This window comes from Castanea sativa, chromosome 12 (assembly GCF_040712315.1).
Source record: "Castanea sativa cultivar Marrone di Chiusa Pesio chromosome 12, ASM4071231v1".
Lineage (NCBI taxonomy): Eukaryota > Viridiplantae > Streptophyta > Magnoliopsida > Fagales > Fagaceae > Castanea > Castanea sativa.
Window position 1 is genome coordinate 33,153,360 of NC_134024.1, and position 12,435 is coordinate 33,165,794.

Consider the following 12,435-nt stretch of genomic DNA (forward strand, 5'->3'; position numbering starts at 1 on the left):
AGAGTGGAGGAGAATAGAGTAAAATTGACTAAAAATAAACTAATTTTAGGTCAATTCTACTCTACTCCCCATTCCTCCCCCACAATCTAACCAGACCATATAGCATTTTAGTAACAAAACAAGGTGGGAAGCTACCCCCATCGGAATGAAATTAAGAAGACGTCAAGAATATTGAAAGAAAATAGTATTAGCGACATGGATACATTGTACCATCACTCTTCAAATATATCAATATAACAAAGATATCTAAAATGTTCTTACATACAAAGGCATAAGAAGAGAATAAACTAATTTCTAATTTTGTTGTTAAATATTTTAAATAATATTTCAAATCCATTTTGATTTTGTATCAAATGTTTTTCCACCCCTTTGTGGCGGGTTCAATTCTGTATTCCCCTAAAAGATTAGAAATTAGTCAAGGCATGTTTGGTTAACGGTCATAGACACTGTAATGTAATAGCTATTTCTATAGTTTAGCTATTACATTATATGTAGTTTAGTTATTTATTTATTACAAGAAATAGTCATTCCTTAAAAATAGTTGTTCTTTAAAATAAAAAATATTATTTATCTCAAAAAGAGTTATAATAGTTATTCCTTAGTAAGTGTAATAATTTTTCAATTCAATATATTTCCAACTATACAAATTTTTTTTATGCACATAAGAACAAGAATGGTTGCGATGACTAAATAGAGATGGTAACTGAATTAATCATTACTATAAGCTCATGTATTTCCTAGGAATGGCTCAACAGAGCAGAATCCACCATAGAAACACAGTTGGAGGTAGACTTCGTTACTCATCTTTACATGAGAGTTTGTGAGAAGCTTCAGCATGTGCTTCCTCCAACTTCATTAAGAGATCCCTCATGAAAGGTGTGTTTGTGCCATGAGTAATTCTCAGTATATCCATTGCCTTGGTCACTGATTTTATAGCATCCTCTGTATCTCCCAGAAACCTGTTACGTTAATGAAAAGTTCAACAAAAAAGAATTTTGAGTAACACGGTTTATAAGGCAAAATCCAATCGCGGTGGAAACTGCTGTGAAGATGTTTTTTCATAGCCAGAGGGGTGCAGATAAATCCCCTCCATAAGCATGTGGTCCAGACTAATTTAAAAGCAACTTCAACATATCCAAACTGGTTGCTTTAGTGTTACAATGCCTTGGTAGTCAAAATCTAAAAGGATCCTCAAAATTATTGTACCTCATAATCTGTAACAAATTGGGAAATTTCTGCTGCACACTACTTAGTGCACACATAGGACCCACACTCCTTAAAAACAAGGGAAATCTTGACTTCAAACTTTGAAATTGTGACTTAAAAGTCATGATTTCTCTTGTTTTTGGGGAGTGTGTACTGTGTGCAAGTGTGTGTGTGTCCTAGACACTTCCTGTAACAATTGTAGATGTATAGAAGGAAATGGGATGGGGAAAGAACATTAGAAGATAGGCAGATGAAATGTCCAAGATAAATTGCTTCATAACTCGAGGCAGAATTGCACCGTTAACTAATAAACTCACAAAGTGCCTAAAGTAACAATTGGTCCTATTTTAAGGGACCTACTTTTGTGCACATACGAATACCATACATGCATCACATCTGTAAAACCCTTATAAACCTCTACACTGAGTGAAACTCCTGACCTCATATGGTCACATCCAAGTTTCACAATATAACCTGCTTAAAATGCTAAGCTTTAACGACCAAAACTCTTTACCTTTAATACAAATCATTTATAGAACCACGATGGCAATCAAGAGTATTTATTACATCCCTCTCTCCTACAAAAATATACATTGTCATGAGAGCAAGGACAAAACCTGACATGATTAATCAATAGAAATCTCCAGTTCAAATTTTGGACAGATTATATAAAAGTCTGAAGTGTGTGAAAGACAATTTTTTTTTTTTTTTTTGGTAAGTGAAAAAACAAAATTTGTTAAACATATGGTTCCCATGTCAACTAAAAATTCATAAAAAGTGTTCAATTTATGGGAGACACGTGACTAACTGTACAATCATGGCACTGCAACACATTCACTCTGTAACCAAAATCAGAAAAGTAGTGAGGCAAGTGAAGACTAAACCAAATACTACTACGCCTCCTTTATAGGAAACAATGACTCCAACCAAATTCTATCATAGTTTCAAGAATATTCTTTGACTAGGGGTTTTCTATGGAGTCTACAAGTTCTAAAATGTAGCACCTCCGTCTGTAAACAGGCAAAATTATAAGTTTCCATAATATTAACTTAAAATCCCCCAGCAACAGCTACTAAATACCAGAGGTCATGAGGTTTTCTTATTCAGCCTTATTCTATACGGCAATAGTTTCCACCATTTTGAGTAATAAGTTTTAAATACCTAGGAACAAACTTCGAACAGAACACCACAACTTCTGTCTTTGTTATGAAACATTTGTTGTGAGGAATCAGTTAGAGCATTTTGAACAATAATCAATGAAAGAATCTGTTCAGAATGGAAGTAACAACTAACAAATCTAAGCAGAGATTCTAACCATTCAAGCTTTCCACAGGTATAATATTGTAGTCCAAGCAAGGGATGGAACCCTGGATATACTCCTGCAGTGAAACAGAGCCAAATATGGGATGTCAGCAGCAACAATAAGTGGAATTCATAACTTGTCCCCACCCAAATGAAAATGAAAAAAGAAAGGAAAAAGAAGAAAGAAGAATTATGTGGGCTTCATGAACATGAATTGCATAGTACAAGCGGGCATGAAGCAATTTATATTTTGATTTAAATAAAGATGCATACCAATTTGGAAATAATTTAATTAAGATGAATTTTGTGCCATTTCCTACTCTCTTTTTTTTTTTTTCTTTTTTTTTAAATAGAAGTTTTGAAATGCAGAAGCACTGTACTACAGTTGACAGAAAAGTTTTGAATTCCTTTCAAGATTGGTTTTTGGAATAGAATATTTCGATGTACTGTTTCGGGATTACCATTATATATATAAATTATATCCTAAGTTAGTACTTTATAATTAAGACCATCTTAATAACCAACATAAACTAATAAAAGATAAACATTAAAAAAATACAAGAGATCATAAAATATAATAGATAATTAAACAAACCAGAGGCTCATAAAAATCTATTAAATAATTAAATAAACTAAAATTATACAAAATCTCATATATATATATATATATATATATATGAAAAAACATCTCATACATAATTAAACTAACCAAAAAAATTCATAAAATCTCCTAAAAGTGGGCTTTCTTATTAAAAAATTATAAGAAAGCCACAACTAATTTTGATCCAGAATGCATGCTCCGACTGAAATTCCGGAATTTCAATGGAATGGCCAGTACAGACCAGTATAGGGTGAAATTTTGATAGAGATGGAATAGAGGGTTAGTGCACTGGTTTTCAGACTGAAATGGAATATTCAGGCCAAAATGGAACAAAATTTAAAACATCAGTTGACAGAATCTTATCAATAAGTAAAAAAGAAATTTAAAGAACTTCAAGGTTCTAGACTTCTATTATAGAATGTTACAAGACTTCATTATTGTAAAACTAATCATGTTTTCAAATATATAGTAGAATATCAAAACTTGGGTAGAAACTGTCATAGATGTGTAAGCTTGAATTCAGCAGGCCTATTACTCAGTAACAGATTAAAGCCATCAGGAAAGGTGATTAAACTCCAGGTTTTTGAAAAGTAAGTAGAAAGGTTTTATTGAAAAATATAATTACTTCATGTTCACAATGATGAACACAAAGTATCTAACCAAATTACAAAGATACAACAAAAAAGCTAAGAGAACTATGAAACTCAATTACAGAAGTACATTGTGTAAAGCCCCAAACCCAAGACCACTCAAACAAGGTACAAATCAATGAAGATTTCAAATGAAACCAATGAAAAAATATTAAGAAATCAGCCTTCATGAGAGCATATTCACTGTGGAATCCTTTATCATATTCATAGCATTATTCATGTTTTTGGAGATCCACTCAAATCATTTCAATCTTCAACCTTTATCCAAAATATATATTTATACGACCTTTGGGAGAATATGAGATCAGAGAAATTTTTTGTCTAGGTTTGTTGTTTGTTTGTGTTTTTTTCCCCTTCTTCTTTTGTATGTTTATTTAAAAAAATTTCATCAATGTCACCAAAGTTCTGGTGTGCATCATAGCCTTCTTTCTCATTCCACATTGCTATCTCATAATGTCAGTAGTTGAGCTGATTTCAATATACATAATTAAGCTTTGTGCTTCCTTCAACATCTAAAAATTTCTGTTTGCAAGTAATCCCAAACTTCTTTCTTTTAAAAAATTCAATGCCAGTTACAAAGCACTATTATCAGATGTCCATATATTGCGAAAATCAAACACATTCCTACTGTATTTTGAAAGAAAGAGAAATATATGACAGATATCATGCATAGTATTTCAGTTGAACCTGAAGCTCCAAAGTACTCTACAACAACTAGAATAGTGGAGGACTTAATATATCTCCTGCGGCAAATTCAAGTCAAAATATGACATACTTTGATATACTGGAATGGTCAATTTGCAATATGCGAGAGCTTCTCTCCAATTTTGCAGCTCCATCAAAATCTTGAAAAACAAATAAAAGAAAAAAGTAAGATTTTGTTTTACTATTGAGTTTGGTGTTCCCATGAGAATGGATTCAATTCATTTGGTTTGATAGGCATTTAGAGGCACAATCCATGCTTTAGAATTAGAGGTATTGCAGAGTAAAAAAGTGTTAGGAAAAATTTGGGAGTCATCATACAAAGTAAGAAGAAAATATTAGAAAAGACAACATTGCAAGCTTTAGTAACATATTACAAGGAATGGAGTCATGGGCTCATATCTGCTCCTCAAAAAATCAGTAAGGAATTACTTCCAATGCTATTTTAAGCGGAGTACTATACAGATCTACTCCAATAGGATGTAGAATGATCTCAAACCTTTAATCACACCCCCCCCCCCCCCAAAAAAAATTACAGGGCTGAGGCCTGCTAGTTCTAGTTTTAATTCCTCATTAATGCACTCTTCGTATAATTGCTAGTTTGCCCAAATCTAAAAGTAAGGTTTAGCAAGTAAAGAATTCATGTAGACCTAAAGGACCCAAACAAGATCCGGTTTTTCATCCAAAATTTAAAGAAAGCTCCAGCAGCATCTGACTAAGTAGAAGATATGTCAATAGGATTGAGCTCCATATAACTTAAAAACAAGAGAAGAATTTCAAAAAGAAAAAAATAAGGATAAAATGCACTAGCACCCCTAGTGATTTCTTGCAAAATTATTTACATCCCTGGGTTTCTAATTTTTCTAATTACACTGCTGTGGTATCCAATTATTCTAATCAATTACTGTCTCTCACTTCCTGTCAAAATCATTAACAAAAATTAGTCAAATGAGATGCATGTAACCTCACACACTCTCCTTAAAATCACACCCCCCATGGTACCCAATTATTCTCATGTGATTAATTTCTTCAATGATTTATAGCCACAAGGGCTGGAAGTACTAGATTAGAACAATTTGGTGCCACAAGAGTGATATAGCCTTATAGGAAAAAAGGAAATTAGTAAGTGTCAAAAAAACTATAATAAACCCATTGGGACATAGGTGTATTTCACCCTTAAAAATGAATCAAACATAAAAGAAAATAAAAGCTAATAATCTACCTTTAAAACCTTTTCTCGAGTTTGCATCAAACTTATTGAGAAAGGATGGCACAGTTTCCTTTGGAGCTTCTCAATTGTCTGATACGTGGAAACACCTTCCAGTTGATCTAAGCTCAGTCAAAGACAAGTTCTTGCTCAATAGGGTAACAAATTTATATAAGTTGAACTATTTAAATCGTGCCAGTGGAAAGGATGTTGTAGATCAATTAAACATAGAATCATGCTGTCAAATTGCCACTAATGAATTCTCAGCACAAACAATCTAGAAGGATACTGCCAGATAACAAAGACATAAGGGCCTTTTCTGACATTGATTTTACTTCACTTGCAATCTTTCTTATCTCTTCCTTGTCCCTAACACGTCCACATTGTTGGCATATAAACCCTTTGTCATCTGCATTCCAAATAGCAAAAGACAAAAATAATAACTTTGGCCTACTAACTGACCATTACTTTGTAATAAATGACTGATTACAGCTAATCACAAACCAGAGCTGCGGAGTAGAAAACCATTACATCCTTCATCCTTGCACCTATAACCTTCCAGAACTGCACTTTCTTGGATATCATCAGACTGACCCTTCAATGGAGAACTAGCTTAATTAACCAGCAGCATATCTAGGTTTCCAATATTATATAAAATGCTACTAGTTTAACAAGGAATAACAAATCCTAAAAAGCATAATGTAGCAAGTACCAGTTTTATGCAGCGGGGACATGTGCAAGTAAAAAGGTACTGTTCTTTGAGAGCCTTTTGCCGAGTCATAGTGCTCCCAGTAGTGTCGATGTAACTAATCAAGACCTTACAAAATACAACCATATAAACATAATTTACACTTGACTTGAAGAAAAAGGCTGTTAGAATTATGGTTAAGTGATTAAATTCATTGTTTCCTAATAGCTTAAACTTCTAGGACAATCGGTAATTTAACATGGTATTAGAGCAAGAGTTTGATCCTTGGCTTTACTCTACCTCCCATCTAAAATGTAAAAAATCTCATGTGTTGGGCCCCCACTTATTAAGGGAAAGTTTAGACCCACACATGAGGGGAAATGTTAGAATTATGGTTAAATAATTAAATTCATCATTTCTTAACATTTTAAGCTTTTGGGACAATCAATATTCAATAATTTAACAAAGGCTATGAGATAACTTCAAACCCTCTAAATCAATTTTAATTAACAGCAGAGTTTTAGACAGCATTCTAACGACTTATGAGATAGTAACTTACTTAGAAGAGATAAGTAGAAAAGACATAACAGTGGTGGGAGTGGTTTTTGCGAATGGAGAATTGAAAGAACCATTCTATCATCACTGGATTACACAACTGAGTTACTGTGGTAAAAAACATTCATTTTATTTGATAGGATGAATTGCTCAGGGACACTATCGCTCTCAAGGAAGCCCTATTGAGGGGGGACCTGTTCACCTTCCTCAATTACAAGCATGAAGTCTTTGATATGGTCAAGGCATATCAGAAAGGAAAATGAAGGTAGTCCAAGCTTCAGAGGCAATGTAAAACAAAGGGCAATCAAAAATAACAAACAATGATCTTATAAAGATTACCATGAAATTAAACTGTGTTTGAAACACTTTTCACAGGTGAAAACATGGGTGATATCCAGAAACCTTGGCCCTTCATTTAGGGAGTAAGAAGAAGCGCATAATTTGATGTAATAGGTTCAGCCTTAGAAAAATGATTTACCAGGTATGATCCAGATCACAGAGACAACTTTTATTCTTTGGCTGAGACAAGTTAATATTATGTTTGGGAGTTGAAAGGAGAGGGAATAGTTATCTCCTTTTCTATATGGATGTTTAACAAAAAATAGGTTGAGAGACAGAGTGAGGGAAGTAAGCATTCCTCTCTTTGGTTGTGGTGTAAAGGAGAGAAAGGATAAGGTATATGCAAACTGAGCGCGCAATAAATAAATGATAAGAGTTCAGTAATACATTGTAGATTTTTTAATAAATTGAGAAATATAGAAAATTCATAAAGTTTGTATCCATTCACGTTAAATTCTGTTGAAGGAACTGAAAAAAGGGGCTTGAAGGGCTACAGTAATCATCAATATCCATCAATTCCTCTCCCCCTCCCACAAAAAATACATCCAAACAGGGAGAAGAGCAACCCCTAACCCTTTTCCCTCCCCTTTCCTTCCCAATGCCTCCATCTAAGCACTTACATGTCCATAATTTCTTTGCATATGTAGAAAAAGTGGGAAGCCATGTACTACAACTGCTTCACAGTATTTTCCTAACATTAATCTTGAATCGAGAAGCAATTTCCAAGCCTTGAATGGATTCTTGAATCCTGAATTCTCACTACAGTGCCAAAACCACTTTGCCCCAGCAGTATCTCTTTTTGCCCTTTCACATTCATATTATAAGAGAAAAGAAATGGTCCTTTAAAAAATCAAAATACAAAAATACACACATACGTTAAGTACTGCAGATCGAAGTCAAAGGGCAGTCTAAATTCATTAGGGTGTAGATCCAATTAAGCAACGTATGTGTATAGAACAGACCAGGAACATAAAGGAAATGAAATTTGGAAAGAAAGCAAATTCTCAGCTCAAACTCTGGTCAATTATGAGTCCGTATTTTTAGAGATTAAGTTGTTACATGTAGGTCTGTATGACTCAGGTTTATTACCACTACAGTCTGCAATATATCTTAACATGTCAAATATTTAATACATTTTTTTAAAGCTAAAAGACATAAAATCCAACAATTTTTAAAAAGAACATATATTACCTCAGCTCCTTGGGGTATATGCTGCACAGCACGTATCACAGCCAACCTTCCCTCAAACACCAAAACAGAATTGGGCAAGCAGCTACAGTGCCAGAAGCATTTAGCAGAGTAACCTCAACATGATGAAATTCAGAAGAAATCAATTCACTAAAGTAGTTACCTGTGGTTAATAATGGAAATGACAGGGTACAGTCCAGTCCCCAGGGGAATTAGTTCACTATCGCAAATGGTATGTGCATTGCATGCAAACTGCATTGGATTGAAAGTATCATAACTAATCAGAAAATCAATCTTCCCTGTGGAGATGAATCTTATTCAGAAATCAGTGTGTTAAACAAAAATTTGGTCCCATGAAAAAGATTTTGAAATATCAATAGCTAATGCAATTTGCAGTTGAATATTGATATAAAAGGGGGAAAAAAAAACTGTGTATTTAATTAGAACATTCCCTGTTATTTAGCACAAATGGTTGTAGCACCCATCACGTCCACAGTATAATTTGAATAATGCCAAAGAAAAACTTAAGAGGAGCCTTAAAGGCCTCAAAGTAATTATTCTTAACTGCAAAAGAAAATTACTAAGATATTCAGTTTAAAACTATTTTTCTTGAAGACCTTGGAAAAGTTTTCTGCAATCTCTTTTATGTTGATGTCAGGCTGCTGAAGTATGAAGTTGACAAGGTTAGCCATCTGAGCATACAGTACCAGTTGCTTCTCATAAATGTCAGGCATGTCTTCATAGAAGGTTAAACAAAACAATTACCTGGAAAATATAACAATTGAAAGAAACTCTAAATGGAGCACATTGAAAGCAAAGAAATTATTGGGGTAGGATACGAGAAACCAGTGCCTCCACCAAGTTGTAGCTGTCTGTAGCAGTAGTAGGGATGACCTAGCATTAAAAAGAAATACAATTAATTCCATGAGTTATAAAAAAATTTATACAGCTTTTGAAAGAAAAACAACTTAACTATGGACTAATTTTATGTTGTACATCAATTCATAATATTTTGGGTGAATTACTCTAACCTTAACCTGTTTTCAATTTGGCCATTAAAGTTGCTCTTTTCACTTGTTTAACTTCCATTTGTTTCTAATTTATTCCTTCTATCCACCTCCGCCCAACCCACAACAGTAGTCCACCAAAAAGTTGTTTTGGAAAGTGAAACACTAAAAATAATTGCAAGATTTGACAGAACTAAACGGAAGAACTAAATTGAAAACATATTAAAGCTGAAGGATAGAAATGAAAAAATTTAAATAAATTGAAGGACTGAATTGAAAACAAGTCAAAGTTAGAGGGTGTAATTTGTAATTTAGCCTTTTTTTTTTTATAAGTAGATTTTTTAATTTAGCCTTATATTTTTCATCATTCTAATGTTTCTTCTCTCTTGATGTCTCACCTTTTATTTTCTGTTTTTGCATTTTCATACACTACCCTGTAAGTAGCTAAAACAATATTGTTGGCACTACACCAAGACCCACCAACACTGTGGGAGAAATGCTACCTATCCGACTACATAAAACATCGAGTTTAACTGTTTAAGACAGCCCTAACAGTCAGATAATACCAATCAGATAGGTTCTGCCAATGTGAGAGTAACCAATGGACAATGAGAGACAACCGTAGTCACGCTCAAAGATTAGCACTCTAGCTCCACATTGTGATGCATGTAATTTGACAAATACATTGAAAATAAAGTGAATGGGAAGCTAAAAGTAGTGTCCCAATTGGAGTACCCAAACTGAAGCATATAATTATAGATTGAGAACAACATTATAACTGATATATACCTTCTCACTTTGCAGTTTTCTTCGAAGGTAGAGTTTCACCATTAGACGAATGGAAGGTGTAACACATTTTCTTCTGTCTTTGTCAAGCCTTGACAGAGCTTCACATTCAAGACGATGCAACTTCCAGTCCAACTTCTGAAATTATAAAGCACAGAATCAATGAATGGAGGGGAAGTATACATAGTCCAATTGGCTATAAATACTGAATGAGGAATTATACAGTCCTTTCTGAGGAGTTCTAAGTCATCATAAGGGGACAAAGGGTTCCAATTTTTACCTAATTTGCCGTCATTTAAAATTTTATAAAAAAGTATTCTTGCTTCTAGCAAACACTACAAAGGAAAGGTGATCACAACACTTCATACCTTGGCTTGAAGGATCATCCCTTTTATGAAAAAAAAAAGATTATCCAAATATGTTTCCATATCAAGTCTAATATTTCTCCATAGGATATTTTCATGGGTTAAGTACTTTGTGCCAAAGGTTGATTATTTTTTTTGATAATTCAATAGTTACAACGAGGGAGGGGAGATTAGAACCTTGACCGTCTCTATTGGAAACACCAAGAAGTACATGTTGAGAGCTAAAAGGCTCTTGGCTGTGCCAAAGGTTGACTATGATCTTAAGTAATCTATAGTCGAAATTTTATATACTCAAGTCAAGCCCAACATTCCAAGTAGAAAGATGGAAAAGGCATGTGAATCACAAAACATTTTACTGGATAAGATTGTATCATATGTATCAAATTTACCTGGCAGGTGCTACCACAGTACCACACAACATGACAACCTGAACACTTCTTAAGGTTACTTGTTGTGAAGCACCCATCACATCTTGACTCAACTGGGGACTTGTTTGGTACACAGACATAAGGCTGTTGGCTTATAATTACTTCTCCTGAAAAATTATAGCTGCATTAAAATAAGTTTAAAAAAATTATCACTAATATTATTTGAATAACTTTGTATTCTTCAAATTTGAATTTAGCTTAGCTATATTTGATTTTTCAAAGGTTCTTAAAATGCATTAATTTTCAACAACTGGTAACTGGGAAAAATTGAGAGAGAGAGAGACCTGGATGGAAATCTCTGGTGGTTAAGAGGCACCTGCCTTTCTCTGGAAGATTAGAAAGAGTTAGACCATTTCCTTTCAGAGCACTCTGCAACTCCTCCATGGTTTTTCTTTCATATGCACACACCAGAGAGCTGTAGAAATAGAACTACAAAGGAGGAAAGAACGAAAGAAAGAAATTAAACCCTGAAGCTGAACCCGTGATTGTGATTGCGACTGTGATTGTGATTGTAATAAAAAGAAACGGCGCAAACGGGTTGACCCGACCCGTAAATTCAGGGTTCGGGTTCGACTGGACGGTAAAAATTAATTTTAATATTAAAAAAAAAAACCCTTTAATATTAGAGTAGAGTCACACGCGACACATGGAATTTTTTTTTCTAAATAATCAAATTCCTCAAACAAATTAGCAAAACAATTTCATTAGTTAGTAAGATTTCGAAATTATTTAATAATCTAACAACTATTTAGTAATCTAACAATCTCATTAGTTAGTAAAACAATTTCAGCAAAGTTTCAAAATTATTTAGCAATCTAACAATTTTGCTCATCGAGGGGTGTTTGGAAGAGTAGCTTGAGTTATGTTGTTTGGGTGTTTTTGATACATGTGTGGGTGAAAATGTGTGTAATTGATTCTATACTACTATTTAAAGGGCTGCCCTGTTTGGACAGGATTTTTTTTGTTCCAAAATACCCCTATACCCCTAGATTTAAGTAAAGACAAAACTAAATGATAGTTTGGTAAAAATACATGTTTAACTTGCACTAAAACATTGCCTACAAAATATGAACACTTTTCCACTAACCCACTTTTTCAAAATAACTATAAGTTCATTATTTTTTTTAAATAGAAAAATAAGTTAAACAACCCACATTTGTTGCTGGTTTTTTTCCTAAAAAAAAAAAAAGAACCCATGTTTATCCCAAAAAAAAGCAAAATATCAACAAAAAAAAAACAAAATATCAAAAAAAAAATTCGGTCCAAATAGGGCAGTCCTTTAAATAGTAGTATAAATATATAATTTTTTATTTATAAGTAGATACATTTTTAACTGCTACTAAAACATTGTCTATAAAATAAGATTACTCTCTTGATGGTTTTCAAATTACTCTTTTATTTTTTATTTTTG

The 12,435-nt window shown here is 33.4% G+C and overlaps 1 protein-coding gene across 2 annotated transcripts; it reads right to left on the reverse strand.

Moving 5' to 3' along the window:
- Positions 1–541: 541 nt before the first annotated feature.
- Positions 542–11,610, reverse strand: LOC142621354 (histone-lysine N-methyltransferase ASHR1). Of its 2 annotated transcripts, none has more exons than XM_075794674.1 (14): positions 11,309–11,610; positions 10,986–11,131; positions 10,235–10,369; positions 9,278–9,332; positions 9,056–9,174; positions 8,602–8,690; positions 8,442–8,523; positions 6,381–6,485; positions 6,173–6,263; positions 5,958–6,077; positions 5,684–5,790; positions 4,535–4,604; positions 2,522–2,585; positions 542–959 (listed from the first exon to the last, which is right to left on the reverse strand). In XM_075794674.1, the coding sequence occupies exons 1-14, from the start codon at positions 11,406–11,408 to the stop codon at positions 797–799; spliced, it is 1,446 nt and encodes a 481-aa protein (XP_075650789.1). In that variant the 5' UTR covers positions 11,409–11,610; the 3' UTR covers positions 542–796. The 2 variants fall into 2 exon arrangements, with proteins under 2 accessions (XP_075650789.1, XP_075650790.1); XM_075794675.1 differs by having other exon boundaries at positions 6,173–6,257; positions 11,309–11,513.
- Between the last annotated feature and the right edge of the window lie 825 nt (positions 11,611–12,435).